Source organism: Heteronotia binoei, chromosome 5 (assembly GCF_032191835.1).
Source record: "Heteronotia binoei isolate CCM8104 ecotype False Entrance Well chromosome 5, APGP_CSIRO_Hbin_v1, whole genome shotgun sequence".
NCBI lineage: Eukaryota > Metazoa > Chordata > Lepidosauria > Squamata > Gekkonidae > Heteronotia > Heteronotia binoei.
The window spans coordinates 27070212-27096750 of record NC_083227.1 but is presented as its reverse complement, the minus strand read 5'-3'; the positions used below and the strand labels follow the sequence as shown (position 1 = coordinate 27096750).

The 26539-nt window shown below is 46.8% G+C and overlaps 1 protein-coding gene across 1 annotated transcript in view; it reads left to right on the top strand.

The window, feature by feature from the left end:
• LOC132571888 (uncharacterized) overlaps nt 1-26539 on the top strand; it is a 128773-nt gene that overhangs the window by 70418 nt on the left and 31816 nt on the right. Inside the window, exons 9-10 of the mRNA XM_060238680.1 lie at nt 20086-20611; nt 21292-21433. Of these exons, the coding sequence (XP_060094663.1) occupies nt 20086-20611; nt 21292-21433 (668 nt within the window). The remainder of the gene's footprint in view (nt 1-20085; nt 20612-21291; nt 21434-26539) is intronic.

The following is a 26539-nucleotide window of genomic DNA, read 5'->3' as shown; positions in this document are numbered from 1 at the left end:
TCCCTCCATGGCTATTACTCACAAGGTATAGATCAGCATTCCCATTTGCAGGGTTGCAACCCAGTACCGGGCCATGAAAGCCTCAATACCGGGTCACAAGAAAAGCCAAAGCTAGCCCTGCTTCCAGCAAAGCATGAGCTCTGCTCTGCTTCCTTCCTTTCCTGACTCTCTGTTGTGCAGAGAAAAGTTAGGCTTGAAGACTGACACAGGCTGCAAAGCCTGAGCTCCATTTTCCTTGGAGATCTCTATAGAAGAAAGAGACAGGCTTTCCCATCTACCAATTCCACCTCCGAATTTTAGTGGGCCACAAAGGAGAAGTGTAAAAATAACCAGGCCATGGGGGGGGGGGAGAGAGTTTGGGAAACCCTGGTATAGATTGAACAGTTTCTAGGGCAGTTATGCTCTGTATTATTGGTGCTTCCTACAGATCCCTGGGTTTTGGCCACTATATGACACAGAATGTTGGACTGGATGGCCCATGGACCTGATCCACCATGGCTTCTCTTATGTCTTGGGGAAGTGCTGGGGGGGGGCAACAGTGGGAGGGCTTCAGGAGTTCCGGCCCCATTGGTGGACCTCCTGATGGCCCTTGGGTTTTGGCCACTGTGTGACACAGAGTGTTGGGCTGGATGGGCCACTGGCCTGATCCAACATGGCTTCTCTTAAGCTCTTAAATGTCAACATTCAGAAAGAAATGACAAAATGGGGGAGAGTTCTAGGGTTGCCAACTCCTGCTTGGGAAATTCCTGGAGATTTGAGTGAGGAAGGCAGAATGTAGGGAGAGGAGAGACCTCAGCGGATATAAGTGTTAGGGAATTCTGTTTGAGATTCTATTTTTTTATCTTAAACAGTGTGATGGATCACTGGCTCAAATAACCATTGAGAGGCATTTAACATGAAAAAGCAAAAACATATTTATTACTACAGGGAAAGGGTACCGGGAGGTGAAAATAACAAACACTATAGAACTACTTGCTTACACTAGAAGTTCATGTGCTTAATGGAGGCTACTTCCTCCTTCTTCTTGACCTCTCTGCCTGAACAAAGGAAGTCACCTGACTAACTGACCAAACAGACAAAACAGGTTTTCCCGCTTCTAGACATTGATTGACAGCAGTCAGTATCTTCTTCCCAGGTCATGCAGACAATAGGGAATCAGGCACAGTGTTAACTCTATAATGACTGGAACTTTAGAACATTGCAAAGGACATACAAAACAGATACATATTTCCAACACCCCTTCTCAATGTCTAATGTCAAAGTCATACATTCAATAGTCATTACTCATTACTCACTGTAACATTTACATCAACTAGATTCATCATTTCACGTAAACGTTCAAATCTGGCACAAGGTAATGGCTTTGTAAGTATATCAGCTACCATAGCTTCTGTACAACAATATTCTATCATAATCAGCCCCTTCTGGTGTAGATCTTTCACTAGCTCATATTTAATACCAACAGATCTACTTCTGGCTGTTCTACTTTCCCCTTACATATAGCAATACATGCTTGGTTATCTTCAAACATTACAATAGGTAAAGTTTCTTTTATCTAGCAGTCTTTCAGCAGATGAAAAATCTATTCAAGTTCACTGCAGGCACTGGCTGCTAGCACACACTCAGCTTCTGCTGTAGATTGTGTCACTACAGTCTGTTTTCTGCTAGTCCATTCTACAAGTCCATTTCTGTAGAAGAACAAGTATCCACTGGTTGATTTGTAATTACACGATTCCTCTGCATAGTTGGCATCCATGTATTCAACTAGTCTGGGATTCTCAGAAGGTTTAATGATCAGTCTTAAGACCATAGTCCCTTTAAGTATCTGGCAAGTTTCTTTAGTGTGTTCCAATCATGGTGATTAGGCGAACTTACTTTTCTGCTCAGTATTCTGACAGCAGCTGTTACATCAGGTCTGGTAGTTTTACTCAGGTACAGGAGTTTTCCTATAGCTTCTCTGTACACTCCAATGTCTTTGAGTGGCTGACCACCCTGAGCTCTCAGGCATGCAGGTTCAAGAGGTATTTTAGATTCTTTACAGTCTCTCATGCCAAGAGATTCTATAAAGTCCATAATCTTTCATCTCTGACACAGCTGAAAGGTTCCATCCTCGAGTCTCTCAATCTGTATTCCTAGATAGTGTTTAATATCTCCAAGTCTTTTGACTTCAACCTCTTTGTTCAGCTTTTCAACAATGTCTTTAATGTCCTCTTTGTTCTTGTAGCTCACAACCAAATTGTCAACGTAAACCAGAATGTATTGATATTCTCCAACTATGAGTCTAGTGTATATGCAGGGTTCTGCTTTCCCTTGCTCAAATCCTTGTTGCTGTAGTAGTTCAGTTATTTTGTCATACTAACTTTTTGCAACCTGTTTCAAACCATACAGTCCTTTGTTGAGTTTGAAAACACAGTTCTCTTTGCCAGGGACTTGAAAACCTTCAGGTATTTCCATATAGATTTCCTCTGATAGCCCACCATTAAGAAACGTTGTCTTAATGTCTAGGTGCTCTACAAGCATATTTCTAGATGATGCCACACTCAGTAGTGTTTTAAGTGTAGCACTATTGATATTGGTGCAAAAGTCTAAATAATTAGTTCCAAATTCTTGTGCATAGCCTTTGGCTACTAACCTTGCTTTGTACAAGTCTATAGCTCCATCATCTTTGTACTTTATTTTGTAGACCCATTTGCATCCAACAGGCTTTCTTCCTGCAGGTAGCTTTGTAAGAGTCCATACATCTTTTTCATAAATGGATAGTATCTCTTGTTCCATTGCTTGAATCCATTTCTCCTTTTCTTCATTAAGTAAATCACACACTTGTTTCCAGCTCTTGGGTTCCTCGTTAGGTTTCACAGTCTCTATAGATCTCACAGTGTCACAATATCCATATTTCTGTGGTGGTTGCCCTTTTGTGCTCTTTTCTGATCGTCTTAAAATGAGTGGAGGTTCTGTCGCTCCCTGCGGTGCTGCCCCCATTTCCCCTTCTGGTTCAGGAGAGTCTTCAGAAGGTAGACCTGCCGGTTCACTGGTGGTCACTACAAGTAACCAACTATACCAATCTTCAGAAGCGTCATCAGTAACCTCAGGATCAGATTCAGGTACACAGGGTGCTTTAGGCAAATTACTGTCATCCACAAATACAACATTACAATGTTTGGTCTTATTCAGTTTGGATCATAGACTTTGTAGCCTTTTCCCACTGAGGGATATCCTACTATGAATCCAATCTCAGTCCTTGCATCAAGCTTCCTTCTATTTTCTCTAGAAACATATGCATAGGCTTTTGCTTCAAAAGTTTTAATATGCTTAAGTCCTGGCTTCTTGCCAAACCAAGCCTGGAACGGAGTAATTCCTATTACTTTTGAAGGTATTCTATTGTGAATATACACTGCTGTATTTACAGCGTCAGACCACAGGCATTTAGGTTAATCCAGAATGCATGAGCATTGCTCTGGTCATTTCCTGTAACACACGGTTAAGTCTCTCTGCACTCCCATTCTGCTGTGGAGTGTATGGGACAGTCACTTTGTGTTCAATCCCTTCTGCTTTCAGAAATTTCTTAAACTCAGTATTGCAAAATTCACCACCTCCATCCGTCAGCAAGCTTTGAGGTGCACGCCCAAATCTGTTTTTAACCATGGCAACATATTCTTTAAATTTATCAAGAGTCTCATCTTTTGATTTGAGCATATAGACAGTGCTATATTTTGTCTTTGCTTCTGTGAAAACTGAGAAAAATTTATTTCTTCCAATCGAAGCTTTTATAGGCCCAATAACATCACTGAACATTGTCTCCAAAAATCTTTCATTATGCACACTGCTTTTTCCACTGAAGCAAGGTGCAGTTCCTTTTGCTCTCATACAAACATCACATCTTTCCTTGGATTTATCACAATGCACAACATCAAGTCCAGAATCCTTTAGCAACTTCTCAACACTGCATGCTTCTGTGTGTTAACTTTACATGCCAAGCATAAACACATCTCCTATGGTCACACTTTCTGCCTTCAGTCTGGCAAACAGTCTTTTCTGCCTTCAGTCTGGCAAACACTCGTGAGGTGCGGGGAGAACGGAGCGTGGAGCCAACTGGGGCCGCAGCGGGGCTTCGGCTGAATTCAAGCCGCGGGGGAGCGCTGCTGCCGAGAAACATCGCCAGCCGACGCCGAGACTAAGAAGGATCGGGCGCGGCCATAGGCAAACGGCAGGAGCAGGTCTTTTGCAAAGGACTGGGGCGTGGACTGATACAACGAGGAGGGAGAGGGGCAGCTGTGGAGGGAGACGGAGTTGAGGGGTGCGAGTGAGCGGAGGAGTGGACTGGCCCCGGGACGTAGGTCCCGGTGGACACCCTGGTCTCTGCCTTCGCCCCCCCTTCTCCCCTTTTTCTTCTGGCTTTCCCCCCTCGCCTCCTTCATGCTCCCACACCCCCCCCGCCCCCCCCACCCGCGACAAGGTCATCAACCGAGAAGCTCTCTCACCCATGCCTCTGAGAACTATATTAAGAACTGTGCTTAAAACGGTCCCTATACTAGAAAACAGCACCTGCACTTTAAGAGCCGCCACGAAGCACCAAAGACGCCTAAAACCTGGACATTCGATTTTGAATACTTATACCAACCACCAGCACTTTAAGAATTAAACCCTACCTCACCTCCAACTTTTATCCCCACTGCCCACGGACTATAGATCACCACTAGAATTATTATTAAGAATGAATTAGATTTAAATTGATTAGAAACTGGATTTATTAAATTGATTAGAAGCTGGATTTATTATGTATTTATGTTTTAAATGCATATAGAATTAATTAATTCAATGGATTATTTATTCACGTTAGCACTTTAGATTAGTTAGGAATTGGACTTTATTATAGTGCTAAGTAGGAATTATTATTTACTAATCAAATTGGAAGATTATGGTGAACTAGATAACTGGGAACAGAGGACGAAGGTGGGCAGGAGATCTATGCTGTGTATCAATACCAACTAGTCAGTGGAATACTACCATTGGGAGAATAGGTCGGGATGTCCGGTCAGGGGATCCCAGTGCTCCTGGGGAGGGGAAGATATGACGGTGGGAATAGATGGAGATGTGAGAGAAGGAGGCTGAGACAAAACAGTGCTCGGCCCCCTTCTAGTCTACTTCCCATCCCGACGGTGACAAGTAGTGGGACCAAGAGAAATTGCCCGCGTCCGACACTGGTGTTATGCAACGCCAGGTCTATAAATAATAAGACCGAAACCATTAGGGACTTCCTGCTTCGACAGGACGCAGACCTGGCTTGCGTGACCGAGACCTGAGTACAAGAGGGGGAGACGACGGCACTCTCCCAGATGACCCCCCCAGGTTACTCGGTCTTTCACCAGTCCCGGATTAGCGGGCGGGGGGGCGGGGTGGCGGTACTCATACGGGAGGGTTACTCCTTCCGGGCTCTCCCGGCCCCAAAGATCGACGGTATTGAGTGTGTTGGCCTTGCATGGGATGTCGGGGAGAGGTTGGCGATCTGGCTGGTGTACCGTCCGCCTAACGCACCGGCCAGCGCCTTACCATCCCTGATGGAGGCGGTGTCCGGCTGGGCGCTGGAGTACCCAGGGCTTCTGGTCCTGGGCGACTTCAATGTCCATGCCGATGACGCGGCCTCTACTCAGGCGATGGACCTAGTGTCTTCCATGGCGACACTGGGACTCTCCCAATTTGTTACGACTCCCATGCATCAGGCTGGGCACACATTAGATCTGATCTTTGCGACCGGGATTCAAGTGAACGAAATCGCAACGGAGACGATACCATGGTCGGATCACTTAGCCCTCAAGGCTCGTATGGAGACGCTACCACAACCCTGTAAGGGCGGAGAGCCTATTTTGGCTCGCCCGCGGAGCCTGATGGACCCGGAACGGTTCCAAATGGCTCTTCGGGATCCTTGGCCCCCTGGCGATTCCCTTGATGCCCTGGTTGATGCCTGGCAAGATCGGCTATCCGGGGCAATCAACGAGATCGCACCTCGACGTCCTCTGCGCCCTCGTTCAAGGCTGGCTCCTTGGTATACCTTGGAGCTACGCCGGTTGAAACAAGGACTCCGACGACTAGAGAGGCAGTGGCAGCGCACTCGTGACGAAGCGGCGAGAACATCCTATAGAACGTTTATGAGGTCTTATGAGGTGGCAGTCAAGGCCGCGAAGAAGAAGTATTTCGCGGCCAAGATTGCGTCTGCAAATTCGCGCCCAGCACAATTGTTTAAAATAATTGGACAGTTAACCACACTGCCCCAAGGCAGACCAAACGTTAGAGAATTGGAAATAGGCTGTGAGGCTTTTGCGAAATTTTTTGCAGACAAAATCACGTCGCTCCGCCAGGACCTGCCCATCACCTTGGATACAGTATGTGAGCCCGAGGCCCCGTGCCTGTCTTCGGATTTAATCCTGGATCACTTCAGCCCGCTCAGCCTGGAGGAAGTTGACGGAATTCTCTCCTCTGCACGCCCTACAACTTGCGATTTGGACCCATGCCCCTCCTGGCTAATTAAATCCTGCCTGAGGGAGCTTGAATGTCCTTTACGGGACATCATAAATAGATCCCTCTCGGAGGGGCGCTTTCCATCATCTCTAAAAGAGGCTTTGGTCCGTCCCCTCTTGAAAAAAAGTACAGCGGATCCGGCCGAATTGGCAAACTACCGACCGGTCTCTAATTTACCATTTTTAGGTAAAATTATAGAGAGGGCAGTGGCGTCACAGTTGCAGAGCTTTCTGGATGACGCTTCCATCCTAGACCCTTGCCAGTCCGGCTTTCGCCCGGGTTACGGGACGGAGACAGTACTGGTCGCCCTGGTAGATGATCTCCAACGGCACCTGGATCGGGGCGGTGTGGCGGTGCTGATGCTGTTGGACCTGTCGGCTGCGTTCGACACGGTCGACCATCGGCTACTGACCCGCCGCCTCGCCGATGTAGGGGTGAGGGGGTCTGCCTTACAATGGCTTGCCTCCTTCCTCGAGGATCGGGGACAAAGGGTGGCAATTGGGGGCGAGCTGTCCCAGAGGCGCACACTGGATTGTGGAGTGCCTCAGGGGGCAGTTCTCTCACCAATGCTATTTAATATCTACATGCGCCCCCTTGCCCAGATTGCCAGGAGACATGGACTTGGGTGCCATCAATATGCAGATGACACCCAACTCTATCTGCTAATGGACGGCCGGCCTGACTGCGTCCCAGAGAATTTAGACCGGGCCCTGCAGGATTTGGCAACCTGGTTGAGGAAGAGCGGGCTGAAACTGAATCCAGCGAAGACAGAAGTCCTTTGTCTGGGTCGGGGTGCTCGGGGAGGGGAAATACCTCTCCCGGTCTTCGACGGGGCGCCGTTGAAAGCGGCGCACCGAGTTAAGAGCCTGGGAGTTTTACTGGAGCCTGCATTATCAATGGAGGCCCAGATTGCAGCCACTGCCAAGTCAGCCTTTTTCCATCTAAGGCGGGCAAAGCAGTTGGCTCCCTTCCTAGAGCGCCAAGATCTGGCAATGGTGCTTCATGCAACGGTCACCTCGAGACTGGATTACTGTAATGCCCTCTACATGGGGCTGCCTCTGTGCCGAACCCGGAAGCTGCAGCTGGTGCAGAACGCAGCGGCTAGACTGTTGCTGGGACTCCCTAAATGGGAGCACATACAGCCTGGGCTGCACGAACTGCACTGGCTGCCAGTTACATACCGGGTTCGTTACAAAGTGCTGGTCATTACCTTTAAAGCCCTATATGGTCGAGGACCTGTCTACCTTAGGGACCGTCTCTCCTCATATGAACCCCAGAGAGCACTGAGGTCAGCCGGGAAAAACCTGCTGACTATCCCCGGACCGAGAGAGGTGAAGCTGCAAAGCACCCGTAACCGGGCCTTCTCCTCTATAGCCCCGAGCCTATGGAACCAACTTCCAGAGGAAATGCGGGCCCTGCGGGACCTAGAACAGTTCCGCAGGGCCTGCAAGACCTTCCTCTTCAGACTGGCCTTCCCTGATGAAAATGGAAATTGCGAAGGAAACCGCCATCAGAAAAAGCAAACATAGCATTAGCACTTTTAAAAATTAACTAATTTAATTTTAAAGCTTAACCAGATTTTAACTAAATGCTGATAATGTTTAATGTAGTTTTTATTTACTTGTATAATTTAACTCTGAACCATGTTGTTAGCCGCCCTGAGCCTGCTCCGGCGGGGAGGGCGGGATACAAATAAAATTTGTTGTTGTTGTTGTTGTTGTTGTTTTCCACAACATCAACAGCTTCTGACCTATCATTTAAGTCCATAATATAATGAGCTCCATTTCTTTCATCCAGTTTAAAACTAATTCCAGAATTCTTCTGAATAATTTCACTATCATCTCCTTTATCAAGATATACAGCATAATTATTTCTTATAAGCACTTGGCTTGAAAGTAAATTCTCAATTGATTCAGGTGCATAAGCTACATTTTTCAGTCTTACTGGCATTAAATCTCCATCAATGGTAAGCAATTTCTTTTTGATCTCATCCACACCACAAATCTGTAAGGCTTTCTGGTTGGCACCTATCATTTCAGGTCTCTGACTTTCATCCAACTCCGAAAACATGCCCTTATATTGACAAATACGCATAGAAGATCCACTATCAATCAATTTTTTTCCTCTTTCACCAATAAAATTCACATTATTAACATGGGCTTTGTAGAATCTTTCGGACTCAAGTGCCGTGTTCTACTGGAGAAAGTTTTCCTTCCAGACATTTCGTTCTCAGCTGCGGAGAACATCCTCAGTGGCGTTGCAGCCGCAGCAGGCGCTCTGACCTTCTTGGCTGCTGTGCATTGAGTGGGGCCAGGGCTGCTGGAGAGCTGCTATTTATAGGCTGGAGGGGGTGTGATGAAAGGGCAATTGGTTTGTGGATGTGCCCATTGTTTGGTGGGGCTTCCTGGAAGGGTAGTGATAAGGAAACTGGCTGTTGAATGTGACCATTGTTCTGTGTTAATTACTGGGAGGGTTGGAAGGGGTGTGAAGATAAGGAAGATGGTTGTTGACTGCGCTGATTGTTCTGTGTAATGTGCTGGTTGTTCTGTGACTTTCTGCAATTTATAGTCTGTAGGGTGTTTTGCAGAGCTGAATACCAAGATTGGTGGATGAAAATGCCTTCTTCTTTTCTGTTTTTTGTGGAAAGAAAGACTGTCTCTCCTACTTTAAAATCCCATACTGGAGTATGGCTCTTATCATAGTGCTTTTTGTTTGTATCTTTAGCGATCTCCAGGTTCTCTTGTATTATTTTCCAAACTTTTCCCAGATTACCCCACCAATGTTCAAAAGATGAAGGTAGTTCCGGGATCGCTCTGCCAGGTAATAATGGGAAGGGCCTCCCTTCATACCCATTCACTACTAGAAAGGGAGTAGTTTTGGTGGAGCTATGCACACTGTTATTGTATCCATATTCTGCAAAAGGTAAAAGTTCCACTCAATTAGATTGTTGGTAATTCACAAAACACCGTAAATATTGTTCTAGTAATGCGTTCACCCTTTTCGTCTGTCCATCCATTTGAGGGTGATAGGCTGAGCTTAGCCCTTGCTCTGTTCCTGTAAGCTTACAAAACTCCCAACAAAAGTTGGCAATGAACTGTGGGCCCCTGTTGCTAATGAACTTGTCTGGAAATGAGTGTAATTTCACCACGTGTTGAAAAAACAGATGGGCTAGCTTTTTTGCTGTAGGTAGTTGAGCGCAAAGAATGAAGTGAGCCTGCTTTGAAAAAGTGTCCACTATTACCAGAATTTTTCCTTGTGACATAGGTAACTCTACAATAAAATCCATTGAGACTACTAACCACGGTTGATTAGCCATCTCTAAGGGCTGCAATAACCCCGGAGGTCTCCCCCACCCTTTTTTAGACATTATGTATACTGGGCAGGAGGCCACATAATTAGAAATGTCCTTTTTCATGAATGGCCACCAGAACTGTTGATTCACCAAATGTAGTGTTTTTACACAGCCAAAGTGTCCCGAAAGTTTGCTATTGTGACAGAATTGTAGTACTTCTTTTCTAAGGCTTTCCGGTACATAAAGCTTTTCCTCTTTGTACCAAAATCCTCCTTCTCCTTTCATTACTCCCTCCGGTTTGCGCTCTCCTTCTTTTTCCACTTCTGCAAATAGTCTTTCTCCCCCCCACTTTTCTTCAAGGTTCCCGTGTTTGGCTTTGGAGCAGGTAATTACAGCCCCTCTTAAGTGGTTTGGTGAGATAATGGAGTCAATCACTTCTTCCCTCTGACTATTATGTTGGGGGAGTCTGGACAAGGCATCTGCTAGGAAATTCCTCGATCCGGGGATGTGCTTCAGGGTAAAGTCGAATTTAGCGAAGAAGCCTGCCCACCGGTTTTGCTTTTCAGTCAGCTTCCTTCTCCCAGTGAGAGCTTCTAGATTCTTATGGCCTGTTCAGATTTCAAATGGGACTTTCACTCCTTCCAACCACAACCTCCAGGTTTTTAGAGCAAAAGTCACTGTGAATGCCTCTTTGTCCCAAATGGACCAATTCCGTTGCTCCTGGATGAATTTTTTAGAAATGTACGCACCAGGCTTTAACGCCTCCTCTTCATCAGGCTGCATCAGGATTGCTCCTACTGCGACATCAGAGGCATCACATTGGACCACAAAGGGTTTTAATTCATTTGGGTGAATCAATATGGGTTCACTCGTAAAAAATCTTTAACTTATTGAACGCCTCTTGGGATTTAGCAGTACGTTCCAATTTGGCACCTGGTCGTTTCGTGTCCAGGCCCTTCCCCTTGGTTTTGAGGAGGTCGGTTAACGGTAACATCATTTGGGCAAAACCCTGTATGAAATTACGATAAAAACTGCCGAACCCAAGGAAAGATTGGAGCTGTCTATGTGTCCTCGGGGGTTCCCAATCTAACACCGCTTGTACTTTAGCGGGATCCATGGCTAGTCCTTTCCCAGACACTCTATATCCCAAATAATCCAGTTCTGTCTTCTGGAATTCACATTTGGACAGTTTAGCATACACCTGATTTTCATATAGGGTGCTTAACACCTCCCGCACCAATCTCACATGTGATTGTACATCCTTGGAATAAATAATTATATCATCCAGGTACACCACAACCCCTTTGTATAAGTAATTGCACAGAACATTTATAAAGTTCATAAAAACTCCCGGGGCTCCTTGTAATCCAAAGGGCATGACCAAATATTCAAATTGACCCATGGGTGTATTAAACGGCGTCTTCCATTCATCTCCTTCTTTTATGCGCACCCGGAAGTATGCATCTCGCAAATCTAGCTTGGTGAAAATTTGCCTCTCTGACACTGTACTCAGTAAGTCTTTTATCAGAGGTATTGGGTACGCATTGGAGGTATAAATCCCATTAATCCCCCTAAAATCCGTGCAAAGCCGAAGCCCGCCATCCTTTTTGCAGAAAAGTACCGGAGTGCAATGTGGGGCAGTGGCCGGTCGGATAAATCCTCTCTTTAAATTCTTGTCCAAAAATTTCCTTAACTCGGCCTTTTCTGCCCACCCCATTGAGTAGAGCTTGACTTTCGGGAGCTCTTGCCCAGGGATTAGTTCTATATTGCAGTTGGTATTTCGGGGGGGGGGGGGGAGTTCGTTGGCTTCCTCCTCACTAAATACTCTTCTTAAGTCTCTGTATTCTTTAGGAATTGAACGTACTTCCTCTATGGTTAAGCATAGTTTCTCGTTCCTAGGGGGTGGGTCAGGACCCAATCTTGTTTCCAAACGTGGTGGTGGCACTTTTTATCTGTGAAGTCTATCGTTTGTTCCCCCCATTTTATGTCCGGTTCATGTTTCGCCAGCCACCCTACCCCAGCACAATGTCAAATTATGAGGAGGGCGCTATCACGAATAACTCTGTGTCCCAGTGATCCTCTATTCCCACTGGTACCTCCTGAGTTTGTTCAGTACATGGTTCCCCTCTCATTATAGTTCCATCCATTTGCTCAAACTGTATCGGGTGCTGTAAGGGGGTTCTGTGGAGGCCCAATGCTTCCACCAGTTTAGGTGTAATTATGTCTCTGGTGCACCCTGAATCGATTAGCACTCGAGCATGAATCCACACTGCTGAACTCATCAGGGAAGGTGTTTCCCCAGTAATGCATGTAGCTATTAACTTGGATGGAGAAATATTCCACCTCCTCAGGGTCCCCATCGAAGGTTGCATCCAGCTCTCTTCCTCTCCCATAATCTCGAGGGCCGAGGGGCAGCAGTGGCTGGGGTGCAATTGGCGGCCTCTCCGGAGGTGGTGGTGGCCCCCCTCTTGGGTCTGCTGGCTGCAGTGCCCTCTCCAGCTGCCTTCTCATTTCTTGCGCCATGAACGTAGCATTGGCTTGCATCTCATCTCTCAGGCATTTGGCCATTTCAGCCATCTCATTCCTCACCATTTGGACAAGTCCCTGGTCATCAGAATCGGGTTCTTGGTCCTCATTGTCTGGGCACGGAGGGTCTGGATCCCATACTCCTCCTCGGGTCTCGGCTCATCTCGACCGCTCCCACTTCCGATTTTTGCCCCGTCCCGGTCACTCTTGTCCGTCACTCTTCCCCGAATGGACGGGCACGCCGGAATTGCTTCTCTCCAAGCCAGTGCCTCGTCCATTAGGGTAGTGGATGTTCTGAGAGCCCACACCCTGGAGGTGATGAGAAGTTGTTGGATGTGCACGGGGGACCCCCTCCCTATGGCTCGCCGAGTGTCGAGGATATGCCACGGGGGCGTCCGTACCCCTGCGCCCTCTTATCTGGGTTCCCCTCGTACTCTCTCTGGGGACGTAGGGAGTTTGCTGGAGTTCTTTCAGCCATGCAGTTAAAAAGTTGCCAATTCGGTTAAATTCCCAAGAAGGATTACTTCCAAAATGTCAAGTATCGATATTTCGAAATAATCAAGCTTTTGTTTGAAACTCTATGAATTGCTCCAAGGACAGAAAGCTTGGAAGTAATACAGGTTGTTACTTTGCATAGCATCTTAAAGGTTACTTCAAAGGCAGGGGTTTCAGATAACTTGAAAAGAATAACATTAGGATGTGAATTGGATTCAGGGTTCAAAGGCTACAAGAAACTATCTCTTTGGTCACTACGGAATGGCAACATCTCCTATTCTCATACATTCTTCCCATGCTGATAAGCCCATTTGGTGAGAACCTGTAGGAGAGGCATTTACATTTCTATTACAAGGTTACCGACACTGAAAGCAAAACTGGTGAGCTGGTGAAATTTATTATGCATGGTAATGATAGAAGGAAAGAAATAAAAGGGAAGAGGGGATAAGGGTAGATGAGAGAAACATAGGCAATACAATGTTCAGAAATAACATGCTTGACAGCTTGTCTGCACAGCATAGCAGTTTTTTGCTGTTGCTTTCTAAATGCTCTCAAAGGCAATCCAGATTTTAAAAAATCATTTAGAGTTCAAAAAACAGTCCATGCTATAAACTACCAGCTTGATGGCAAAAACCTGCTATCAATTTTGTTAGGGAATTCTGTTTGAAATTCTATTTCTTTATCTCAAACAGTGCGATGGATCACTGGATCAAATAATCATTGAGAGGCATTTAACATGAAAAAGCAAAAACATATTTATTTCTACAGGGAAAGGGTACTGGGAGGTGAAAATAACAAACACTATAGAACTACATGCTTACACTAGAAGACCATGTGCTTAATGGAGGCTACTTCCTCTTTCTTCTTGACCTCTCTACCTGAACAAAGGAAGTCACCTGACTAACTGACCAAACAGACAAAACAGGTTTTCCCGCTTCTAGGCCTTGATTGACCTGCAGTCAGTATCTTCTTCCCAGGTCATGCAGACAATATGGAATCAGGCACTGTGTTAACCTTATAATGACTGGAACTTTAGAACATTACAAAGGACATACAAAACAGATACATATTTCCAACAATAAGGCCATAGAGAACAAACAGCAAATGGCAACAGGTGATCCATCACCCAGTTGCATGTGGAGGAGTGGGGAATCAAGCCCCGTTCTCCCAGATTAGAGTCAGCTGCTCTTAACTGCTGGCTCTTTTGGAGAGAGGAGGTAGAGATTTGATGCCGTAGAATCCCCATCTACAACTGCCATTTTCTGAAGGAATTAATCTCTGTGCTTGAGAAGTAAATTATGATTCTGAAAGAGCTCCAGGCCCCACTCGGAGATTATTAATCCTAGGAAAGAAGTTCCCCTAGGCATGGAGGTGGGGGGGCTGTCAATCTTTTCCTCCCACCAGCAGCTCTGGGCCTCTTTTCAATGGCCAGGCATCTCCTCCCGGGGTTTCCCCCACCCAGGGCTGGCCCTGTCACTAGGCAAACTAGGTGACTGTCTAGGGCGCCACCCTGCCGGGGGTACCAAATCGAGTGCACCCCCATGGGGGGGACAGAAGTTAGCCTTGCCTAGGGTGCCACAGACAGTCTGGTGTCAACCCTGCCTCCACCCACTCCTCATGCATTTCTGCTCTGGATGGGAAACCCCCCTCCCCCAAAAAGAAGACTCTGCAGAAGCAAGCCATGGCAGTTCACCTCTGCTCCTCTCTCCCCTCGAAAAACCCACGAGGGGTCGCCATGAGCCGGTTCTTCTCCTTGCGTTTGCACCCCCCTCCCTCCAGTGGTGCCCCTGCGTCCCAAAACCTTTGCAGCTCACCAGATCCCGGCTGGGGGAAACCACTGGAAGCCCCCCTCCCAGCAGGAAGGCGCCCCTCTACCGGTCGAGACTCATTCATTTTAACCCTTGGCTGGGAAGCGATCTGCGTCTTGCTTGGGGGGGCGTGGGGGGGGGCCTTGACATTTTGCAGGAGGTAGAGATTTGCTGCAACGCCGGGAGAGAAAGCGCGAGAGGGGGGAAGGGGGTCGCCTCTCCAACAACCCGACGAAGCCAGCTGTCCTTTTGCAGGCTCGGCGCCTTGTCCGGGCCTAGCAGCCATCCAAGCGTTAAAGCGAACGAGGGAGGTTTGGCTAGGGAGGTGCCTTCCTGCTCCGCCCCCATTCCAAAGGGGAAAAGGGGCCATTGATTTCCCCAGCCAGGAGCTGGGGGAGTTTGCGAGCGCCTTTGGGTGGAGCAGGGGAACATCTGGGGGCAGCGCTCGAGAGATGAAGGGCTGGTAAGTCCTCCTCCCCTGTGGGGCGATGCTCAGTCCTAGAGGATCCTCGTGTTTTTGCAAAACTCGGGCCTGAATGCAAGGGAGAGATTTTGGGAGAAGGGGGGGGGGGAGGTATGGCCTGCGGGAGTCCGACCCACAAAACGCACCTTGGGGAGGAAGCTGCGGGTCCCAGCGTCCTCTTTGGGGCCCGAGCCGGGTGGGGGGGCGCCGCTGTTTGCAGGATGGGAAGGTCTGAAGCAGTTTTGGGGCGGTTTGATGGCGATTGGGTTGCCTTTCTAGCCTCGATTCAGGGGCAGGTTGCGCAATCCCAAGCGGTGCCAAGCAGGAACAGGGCGAGGCGCACCGAAAAGGGCGAGGAAAAAACTGAATGATGGCATTGAGGGGGGAAAAGGCCCTGGGAAGCTGTGCGGTTCATGCAGGAAAGCAGGATTAGGAAAACCGGAGAGAATGAAACCCGCGCGTGATTCAATGTGTTTGTAGCTTGAAGGCGTTGCTGTGCCACCTTGCCACCTGGTTCCGGATCCCCCAAGGGGTGAGGATTTCAAACATTTGAAACGGTGTGTTAAAATTATCGCTCTTCTCTGCTGATCCCTCTAAATTGAGTTAGCGTGAGCTGGTTCACAGGTTGTTTTTTAGCCTCCGGCTCACATTTTTGTCTTAGATCTGGAAAAATGGCCCTGGAGCAAACTTAATTTATGCAGGAGCTCACAACTTTAATGCTAGTGGACACAAACTAGATTTTTTGCTCACAAGACTCCACAGCTTACATGGAGCCTTGCTCCCTAGATGCCAGGAAGGGGCAAGCAAAAATGATCACCCCCTCCACAAAACAAACCATCAGACCAGTTTCCAGTTCAGAGATGTTCTTCAGGGTGATGGAATCACTCACTGAGAGCCAGTTTGGCGTAGTGGTTAAGTGTGTGGGCTCTTATCTGGGAGAACCGGGTTTGATTCCCCACTCCTCCACTTGCACCTGCTGGAATGACCTTGGGTCAACCATAGCTCTTGTAGGAGTTGTCCTTGAAACAGCAGCTAGTATAACAGCTCTCTCAGCCCCACCTACCTCACAGGGTGTCTGTTGTGTGGGGGGGGAGGTAAAGGCGAATATGACTGCTCTGAGACTGAGATTCAGAGTATAGGGTGGGATATAAATCCAATCCAATATCTTCAAAGTGGCTCCATCTTTGAGAAGACTTTGGCGAAACGTGGTTTGTGCAGCTAGCATACCCACAGACATAAGTGGCTGGAACTGTGGTCAGGATTCTATCAATAGGAGACCTCCTACACAATCCCCCCCAAAATGAGTTGATTGAAGAAGAAGACTGCAGATTTATACCCCACCCTTCTCTCTGAATCAGAAACTCAGAGCGGCTTACAATCTCCTATATCTTTTCCCCCCACAACAGACACCCTGTGAAGTGGGTGGAGCTGAGAGGGCTCTCACAGCAGTTGCCCTTCCAAGGACAACTCCTACGAGAGCTATGGCTAACCCAATGCCATTCCAGCAGCTGCAAGTGGAGAAGTGGGGAATCAATCCCGGTTCTCCCAGATAAGAGTCTGCACACTTAACCACTACACCAAACTGGCTCTCTTTGGCTATTGTATAAAGGACTGTGATACAGTCCAAAGAAGGTACATAGTGTCATATTTCCATGATTAAGAGAAATTTGTCTTCGTTTCTTAACAACAGTGGACCACCCACAGGATTTTTCCTGTTCTGATTGAGGGCTGAGCTAAACCTCATTTTAATTATTTTTAAAAAAAATTATAATCAGAAATATTTCAATACAAATTATAGAACTGTAGAATTGGAAGGGCCCTGCAAGGTTATCTAGTCCAGGCCCCTGCACAATGCAGGAAATTCACAAATACCTTTCTCCACACACACCCTTTAACACCTGCTCCATGCCCAGAAGATGGCCAAACCCCACCCCCCAAACTTTCCACAGTAAAGTAGATCGTGGGTGGCTGAACTTGCTTAAATGTAAGAGCCACATAGAATAAACATCTGATGTTTAAGAGCTGCAAGACATGAACAAATATTACACATATGTATTAAAACTCCTAGTGCTCTCTTCCTGTTTTCATTATCTGGGCAGTTTGAATGAGACAGAAAATCCGTACTCCTCGCCCCGCAACACCACATGGATGCCCCCTCTCCAAGTACCCCACAAATTGTTTCCTGGGGTTGAAAATATAGAAGAAGATGAAGATATTGGATTTATACCTTACCCTTCACTCTGAGTCTCAGAGTTGAATATGGAACCTCCTATTACCTTCCTCCCCCACAACTGACACCCTGTGAGGTAGGTGGGGCTGAGAGAGCTCTCCCAGAGGCTGCCCTTTCAAGGACAGCTCGGCGAGAAAGCTATGGCTGACCCAAGGCCATTCCAGCAAGTGGAGGAGTGGGGAGTCAAACCTGGTTCTTCCAGATAAGAGTCCACGCACTTAACCACTACACCAAACTGGCTTCCCAAGACATCCTCTTACAGAAACATTCCCCTCCCAGGTTCCATATTCAACAACAACCACAACTGGGAATGCCAAACATCACTGAAATGAGAACTGAGCTAAACCTCATTGAATGGAAATGGGGTTTCTGTTAGCAACAGAAAGCATTGGTCCATTGCTTGGATGTAAATGTGTATTACATTGTAATTCATTGTTATTGGGCACTATGAGTGTATCCCCTAAATCAGGGGTGTCAAACATGCGACCCAGGGGCCGAATCAGGTCCTCAGAGGGCTCCTATCAGTCCCCTAAGCAACTGGCTGTCATCCACTTCCTTCTCCCTCTCTCTTGCTTCCTTCTGCATCACAGCTTGCTTCGCCAGGCTTGCTCAATTGCACAGGAGCTACAAAATATCTGTTTTCTCCATTGGCTGAGGCTCCTCCCTTGGGGGGAGGGAGAGCTTGCTTTGCAGAGCTACCAAGCCAAACCTCTCTTCCTTCTATTGGCTGAGGCTCCTCCCCATCCTTGTCTACTGGGGAAAGAAGGAAAGAGCCAGAGCTCTTTCACACAAGAGAGATAGACAGCAAGACCAACAAGTGTTAATGCTTTAAACATATTTGATTTTAAAATTTTTTAAATTGTGTTTCTCTGTGTTCATTATAAAGTTTATATCTCTGCTACCTCGCATTACATTTTTTGATGCTCATAGCCCGGCCCAACAAGGTCACATTTATGTCAGATCTGGCCCTCATAACAAATGAGTTCAACATCCCTGCCCTAAATTGATTGGCTTTTTGTAGGGGGGTTAAAAATCTAGTTATAAATAATAGAAACCAGATAGTTTAGTATTCATTAATTCTCTGGAGAGCCAGTTTGGTGTAGTGGTTAAGTGTGCGGACTCTTATCTGGGAGAACCGGGTTTGATTCCCCACTCCTCCACTTGTACCTGCTGGAATGGCCTTGGGTCAGCCATAGCTCTGGCAGAGGTTGTCCTTGAAAGGGCAGCTGCTGTGAGAGCCCTCTCCAGCCCCACCCACCTCACAGGGTGTCTGTTGTGGCGGAGGAAGGTAAAGGAGATTGTGAGCCGCTCTGAGACTCTTCGGAGTGGAGGGCGGGATATAAATCCAATATCTTCTTCATCTTCTTTATTTCAGTTCATTTTAACATTATTAAGGTTACATAAATAAATTCAATTCAGTTCGTACCTTTATTGGCATAAAAGCACTGGTAATTTACAATCAGGAATAAATACAGAGGTCTGATAAATGATAAAAACAAGAATATGAACATGAAACTGTCAATTAAAATAATAGCCAGTAATACAAGTCTAGGATAAATAGGCATCCAACAATTAAGGTACAGCGGTGTGCTTAGACTTAATTTTATACACTTCTGCTAAAAATTTTGCAACGTATGCTGTAGTTTGAGGGTTATCTTCTAAAAGGTAAATTAAAAATTTTCCTGGGCGAAAACACAAGGCTGAAGGCCTTTACATGAAAATTGTTTACATTGCACATCCATGTTTAGCCTGGAGAGGAGGCAGCTGAGAGGTGATATGATCACCATCTTCAAGTACTTGAAGGGCTGTCATCTAGAGGATGGTGTGGAAATGTTTTCTGTGGCCCTGGAAGGTAGGACCACAACCAATGGTTTGAAATTAAATCAAAAGAGTTTCCGGCTTAACATTATAATAATAATAACATTTAATTTATATCCCGCCCTCCCCGCCAAAGCAGGCTCAGGGCGGCTTACAGCATTAAAAAGAACTTCCTGACTGTTAGAGCGATTCCTCAGTGGAATAGGCTTCCTCAAGAGGTGGTGGGCTCTCCTTCCTTGGAGGTTTTTAAACAGAGGCCAGATAGCCATCTGACAGCAATGAAGATCCTGTGAATTTAGGGGGAGGTGTTTGTGAGTTTCCTGCATTGTGCAGGGGGTTGGACTAGATGACCCTAGAGGTCCCTTCCAACTCTATGATTGCAAGCAATGTTCCCTCTAAGCTGTGGAATCTTGTGAGCAAAAAATCTACTTGGTGAGCTTCTGGCATTAAAGTTGTGAACTGCTGCATAAATTAGTTTGCTCTGGGGCCATTTTGCTGAGCTAAGACAAAAAAGTGGGAGGCTAAAAAACTGAGCTAGCTCACACTCACTCAGCTTAGAGGGAACACTGGTTGTAAGGCAAGAAGAGGACACTCTAAAATATTATGAGATAACGAATCATGGGCTCCCAATCTGCATGGGCATAGCCAGGGGTGGGATTCTAGCAGGAGCTCCTTTGCATTTTAGGCCACACACCCCTGATGTAACCAATCTTCCAAGAGCTTACAAAAAAGAGCCTTGTAAGCTCTAGGAGGATTGGCTACTCAGGGGGCGTTTGGCCTAATATGCAAAGGAGCTCCTGCTAGAATACCACCCCTGGGCATAGCCTATTTTGAAAAGGTATTTGTCTAAATCTGCCAAGAAAGGCATTTTGGCGAGCCAGGGTAAAGGCTCAGTGCTGGAATGGGGAGTCTAAAGCGGAAACATCTCAGTATCATACAGAGCTGTTCTGTGCTTCATTGTTTATACCGTGTACCTCACTGGTATTTGGTACCTCCTAGAAGAGCACGGCAGGCCCCTGGTGCTGCCGGAGATTTCCTCGGGGCACCGGTTGAGGATGGAAGAGCCGGGCTTGGCTGTATCTTGCACAGGAAAAGCATGTGATGCCGTCGAGGCCAGGAGCAGTGGGGAATTCTGGGGGAAGACGGTACGGAAGATCCTGGGTGACCAGCCGAGCAGCTCAAATGCCCGGCACTTGCATTTCCGGCATTTCCACTACCCAGAGGCCAGGGGCCCCCGAGAGGTTTGCAACCAGCTTCATGACCTTTGCTGCCAGTGGCTGAAGCCAGAGCAACACAACAAAAAACAGATCCTGGACCTGGTGATCCTAGAGCAGTTCCTGTCCGTCCTGCCCCCGGAGATGGAGGCATGGATCAGGGAGTGCGGGCCGGAGACCAGTTTCCAGGCGGTAGCCCTGGCGGAAGTCTTCCTCCTGAGCCAGGCAGAAGACAAGACTCAGGACCAGCTGGTGAGTGTCCCTCAGCCCTTTGCTGGTAAAGGGGCCGTGGTTTTGGGGAACAACATGCCGAAGGGTCCAGGTTCAATCCCCAGCATCACCAGTTGAAGGATGAGGTAGACCGGGGTGGCTAAACTGTGGCTCAGGAGCCACATGTGGCTCTCACACATATTGTGTGGCTCTCAAAACCCCCACCACCCTGTTGGCCATTTTGGGGAAGGCATTTGTCTTTTTAAATCACTTAACCAAACCAAGCAAGCCAGCAGCTTGGAGAATGCATTTAAAGTTAAAGTTTCCTTCCTTCCTTTCTTCTTCCATCTTGTGACTCTGTCTTGTGGCTGATGTTCATGTCTTGCGGCTCTCAAACGTTTATTCTATGTGGCTCTTACATTAAGCTGGTTTGGCCACCCCTGAGGTAAGCCAAGAGTCTAACTCTGTGAAAAGCAGGCTAACTTAGGGCTGAGGGCACTGGGTTAGTAATGGGGCATCTGTTTGGAATGCAGAAGGTCCCAGGTTCAATCCCCAGCTTCTCCAGTTAAAAGAATCAAGTAGAAAGTGATGGGAAAGACCTCTGCCTGAGACCCTGGAGAGCCACCACCAATCTGCGTAGACAAGACTGGCCTTCGCAGATGGAGAGTCTGATTGCGTACAAGGCAGCTTCTTCTGTTTTGAGATCCCCTCTGTTTTTGCAGGTACAGGGACCATTTGCAGAACTGGCAAGTAATTTCCCCGAAGTAGAAAAAGCTCCTTTGGACACCAGCCAAAAGTTATTCTTCGATGGGATCATGCAGGAGAGTGATCGAGGGGCTTCCATGCTTGGTAAAGATCCATGGGGTATTTTTAACATTTTTTTTCAAACAAGCCTGAAGTCTCTATTCTGTTTTTGTGTGACTCTGTGTGTGAGTGTGAGAGAGAGGGAGAGGAAGAGGGAGAGAGAAGAAGATAATGGATTTATATCCCGCCCTCCACTCCGAAGAGTCTCAGAGCGGCTCACAATCTCCTTTACCTTCCTCCCCCACAATAGACACCCTGTGAGGTGGGTGGGGCTGAGAGGACTCTCACAGCAGCTGCCCTTTCAAGAACATCCTCTGCCAGAGCTATGGCTGACCCAAGGCCATGCTAGCAGGTGCAAGTGGAGGAGTGGGGAATCAAACCTGGTTCTCCCAGATAAGAGTCCCCGCACTTAACCACTACACCAAACCTTTATGCATGCAAGACAACAGAAAGCAGATGGATTGAAACAGTCCTGTGTAGAGGGCTGACCCTGCCACTGGGCAAACTAGGCAATTGCCTAGGGTGCCAGCCTTCTGGGGCGCTGAATTGGGTGCCCCCATGTGACTCAGTGATGTTATCAGTGCGGAGGAGTGCCAGAAGTTAGCCTTGCCTCGGGTGCCAGATGTTCTAGGGCTGGCCCTGCCTGCATAGAAAGAGAACAGTGACTTGGGCACCACATTTTAAGAAGGATAGAGACAAACTGGAACAGGTCCAGAGGAGGGCGATGAAGATGGTGAGGGGTCTGGAGACCATGTCCTGTGAGGAAAGGTTGAAGGAGCTGGGGATGTTTAGCCTGGAGAGGAGGTGGCTGAGAGGTGGTATGTTCACTATCTTCAAGTACTTGAAGGGCTGTCATTTCGAGGATGGTGCAGAATTGTTTTCTGTGGCCCCAGAAGGTAGGGCCAAAACCAATGGGCTAAAACTAAATCAAAAGAGTTTCCAGCTCAACATTTGGAAGAACTTCCTGACCGTTAGAGCGATTCCTCAGTGGAACAGGCTTCCTCGGGAGGTGGTGGGCTCTCCTTCCCTGGAGGTTTTTAAACAGAGGCTGGATGGCCATCTGATAGCAATGTGGATCCTGTGAATTTAGGAAGAGGTATTTGTGAGTTTCTTGTATTGTGCAGGGGGTTGGACTAGATGACCTTGGAGATCCCTTCCAACTCTATGATTCTAGGTAGGTTCAGGTTGTTAGGGGATGTGGCTCACTGGCACTGGTTTGGGGATGTGGCTCATCTGCTTGCCATGCAGGTCTCAGGTTCAATCCCAGCGTTGCCAGTTTAAAAAGGGCCAGGCAGGAGGTGATGGGAAAGACCTCTGCCTGAGACCCTGGAAAGCCACTGCTGGTCTGAGTACACAGTACTTACTTTGAGGATCCAAGGGTCTGATTGAGTAGAAGGCAGCTTCATGCATTCATGTAATGAAGGATGGGATTTACTTCCCCATTTGAGCATCGTAAGAAGATGTTGGATTTATTTCCAGCCCTCCACTACGAAGAATCTCAGAGCGGCTCACAATCTCCTTTACCTTCCTCCCCCACAACAGACACCCTGTGAGGTGGGTGGGTCTGGAAACGGCTTTCACAGCAGCTGCCCTTTCAAGGACAACCTCTGCCAGAGCTATGGCTGACTCAAGGCCATGCTAGCAGGTGCAGGTGGAGGAGTGGGGCATCAAACCCAGTTCTCCCAGATAAGAGTCCGTGCACTTAACCACTACACCAAACTGGCATTCAAAGATATATTATTGGAATCATTGTAATGTCTGAGGGAGCTGGTCCACATAAAGAAGCCATGAATTGCTGTGCAAATGCAATAAAAATGGTCATCCCTGTAACATCATGTAGAATCATAGAATCCCAGAGCTGGAAGGGGCCATAAAGGCCATCTCGTCGAACCCCCTGCTCAATGCAGGATCAGCCAAGAGCAAGGGTGTCAAACATGCAGCCCAGGGGCCAAATCAGGCCCCTGAGCAACAGGCTGTCATCTGCTTCCTTCTCCCTCTCTCTTGCTTCCTTCTCCATCACAGCTTGCTTTGACAGGCTCGCTCAATTGCACAGGAGCTACAGAGGAAGCGGGGGCGGGGCGGGGGGGAGGCAGAGCTTGCTTTGCCAGGCCCTCTCCATCACACAGCAAAGCTACTGAGCCAAGCCTCTCTTCCTTCTATTGGCTGAGGCTCCTCCCCATCCTTGTCCCCTGGGGAAGGAAGGAAAGAGCCAGAACTTCCTTTGCCCAGTTTTCTGGATCCCATGGGAGAAATACAAAGAAAGCACCTTTAAGACCAATGAGTGCTAACGTTTTAAGCATGTTTTATTTTTTTAATTTTAGTTTTAGTTTTTAAAAAATCTTTGTGTTTGTGCCCTTTATAAAGTTTTTATCTCTGCTACCTAATCTTAAATAGGTACACACATAGCCCGGCCTGACAGGGCGCAGCCTGGCTCGACAACATCTCATTTATGTCAGATCCGGCCCTCATAACAAATGAGTTTGACACCCCTAGCCTAGAGCATCCCTGACAAGTGTTTGTCCAGCCGCTGCTTAAAGACTACCGGTGAGGGGGAGCTCACCAGCACCCTCAGTAGCTGATTCCTCTGTTGAACAACTCTTTCCTAATATCCAGCTGGTACCTTCCAGCCCTTAATTTAAACCCATTATTGCAAGTCCTATCCTCTTCTACCAACAGGAACAGCTCCCTGCTCTCCTCTGACAGCCCCTCAAAGAGAGCAGTCCTGTCCCCCATCAACCTCCTCTTCTCCAGACTGAACATTCCCAAGTCCCCTCAGCCATTCCTCATAGGGCTTGGTCTCCAGGCCCCTGATCATCCTTGTTACTCTCCACTGCACCTGCTCCATTCTGTCCCCATCCTTCTTGAAGTGAGGCCTCCAGAACTGCAGCCTGATCTATGCAGTATACCACAGGACTCTGCCATCTTGCAATTTGGATGTTGTGCCTCTGTTGATACACCCCCAAGATACACCCTTGTTTGTTGCTGCCTCACACTGGCTGCTCATATTTAACTCAGGGTCCACCCACCATACGTGATATGTTAAATATTTCTTTATAAAACGGAGTGATGGAGATACTAAGGTGACATTTATAATTAGCTATATCCAGTGCTGCTGGGCCACCCTGCTGATATGTAGTTAACAGAACTAACACCGACTGAGGGGTGACTTAGAACATAGCAGTAGACAAGTGCACCTTTAAGACCAACTAAGTTTTATTCAGAATGTAAGCTTTCGTATGCTCTTAAGCAGACCATCAGACAAAATGGGAATGGCAAGCATCAGTTCTTAATATAAGTGGGCAGTGAGTTGGTATGTGGAATCATGGGAATGTTTTTAGCAGATTAAAAGAATCACAAATAGGGATCTATGTCTGCTAGTGTTAGAGCAAAGCAGGGCTGAAACAACACTGGAGGGTGGTAAAAAGCAGACTGCTGTTGTAGGCGCAAAGTGCCATAAATCTAGGTAACATTCTGGCTTTGTTAGTTTAAATAGAGGGCATGGTTTCTCAAGAGGTTATAACATCCATTATGGTTTGTCATTAGGAAAAAAGGAAGACATTGGTTTACAAGGTTATGAATGGGGTAGAGAAAGAAGTACTTCTCACAATACGAGAACTTGTGGACATTCAATGAAATTGCTGAGCAGTCAGATTAGAATGGATAAAAGGAAGTCCTTCTTCACCCAAAGGGTGATTAATACATGGAATTCACTGGCACAGGAGGTGGTGGCAGCTACAAACATGGACAGCTTCAAGAGGGAATTGAATAAACATGCGGAGCAGAGGTCCATCAGTGGCTATTAGCCACAGCGTATTGTTGGAACTCTCTGGGGCAGTGATGCTCTGTATTCTTGGTGCTTGGGGTGGGACGCACAGTGGGAGGGCTTCTAGTGTCCTGGCCCCACTGGTGGACCTTCTGATGGCACCTGGGGGTTTTGGCCACTGTGTGACACAGAGTGTTGGACTGGATGGGTCATTGGCCTGATCCATAATGGCTTCTCTTATGTTTTTAACTATTTAGATAAGGGCCCGGGTGTGTGTGTGGATTTTTTATTGTAGCAATGCAGTACTAGGTGGTTGAACACATTAACACAGATAGCGTTCTGTGTCATCCAGAAGTCTGCTTCTGATATTCATAATTCTGCTAAAGACCAGAGAGACTTTTTCGCAAACTTTGGTGTATTAGCTAATATATAGTTTGAAGTATTGATGAAATACCGTACATAAAACAGAATATGTATTAATGATTAAACTATTGAAGAAAATGTCCAAGACAGAGCGTCTATTGTGCAAGTAAGAGCTAACTTGGAATAAGAAACAGTTCAGAAATGGTCTATAAATGTATTTATTGTAAGGCACATCAATGTAGTTTAATGGAGAAAAAAGATGGAGAATAAGTCGTGAATATCAGTTCCTTCAGATTTTGGTATATTAAAAGTTATAGCAAAGTATGTAATACTGGTGAATACAGAATATGTATTAATGATGACATCATTGTAGAAAATGTCTTAAAATTCTAATGAGGGGATTTGGGGAGAAGTAAGTCTTTACCTCTTTGTTTATCCTGTATAAATACAAGTATTTCGTAATCCCTCAATAACCCCTTTCTTCCCTTCTGTACCCCTTTGATGTTATTATTTTGTTTTTAAAACAATTATAGAGACTTTTCACATAAGAACAGCTAGATCTGTGTCCTGTAGAACCTTAAAGACCACAAATAGCTACAAAACTTCAGCGTGCTCAATAACTCCTGAATGTTTTATACTGAATTTTTCTTATCAAATTTTACTGTGCATATGTCTCTGATAATTTTCATACAATAAATATTCTAATACAAAAATTATAAAGTAGTCAAATTGACTGACTCTCAAAAGACCCTAATCCCACCTCCACCCCCCACCCCCCAAATCTTCTCAGTCTATAAGGGGATGGTGGACCCAAATCTAGATGTTCTATCTCAGATCAAAGTGGCTACTTTCTGAAACTTTGCACTCAAGGAACCGAAACACAAAGTGTATATTAAAAATACACAGGGGTGGGATTCTAGCAGGAGCTCCTTTGCATATTAGGCCACACCTTCTGATGTAGCCAATCCTCCCAAGAGCTTACAAGGTTATTTTTTGTAAGCTCTGGGAGGATTGGCTAAATCAGGGGTGTGTGGCCTAAT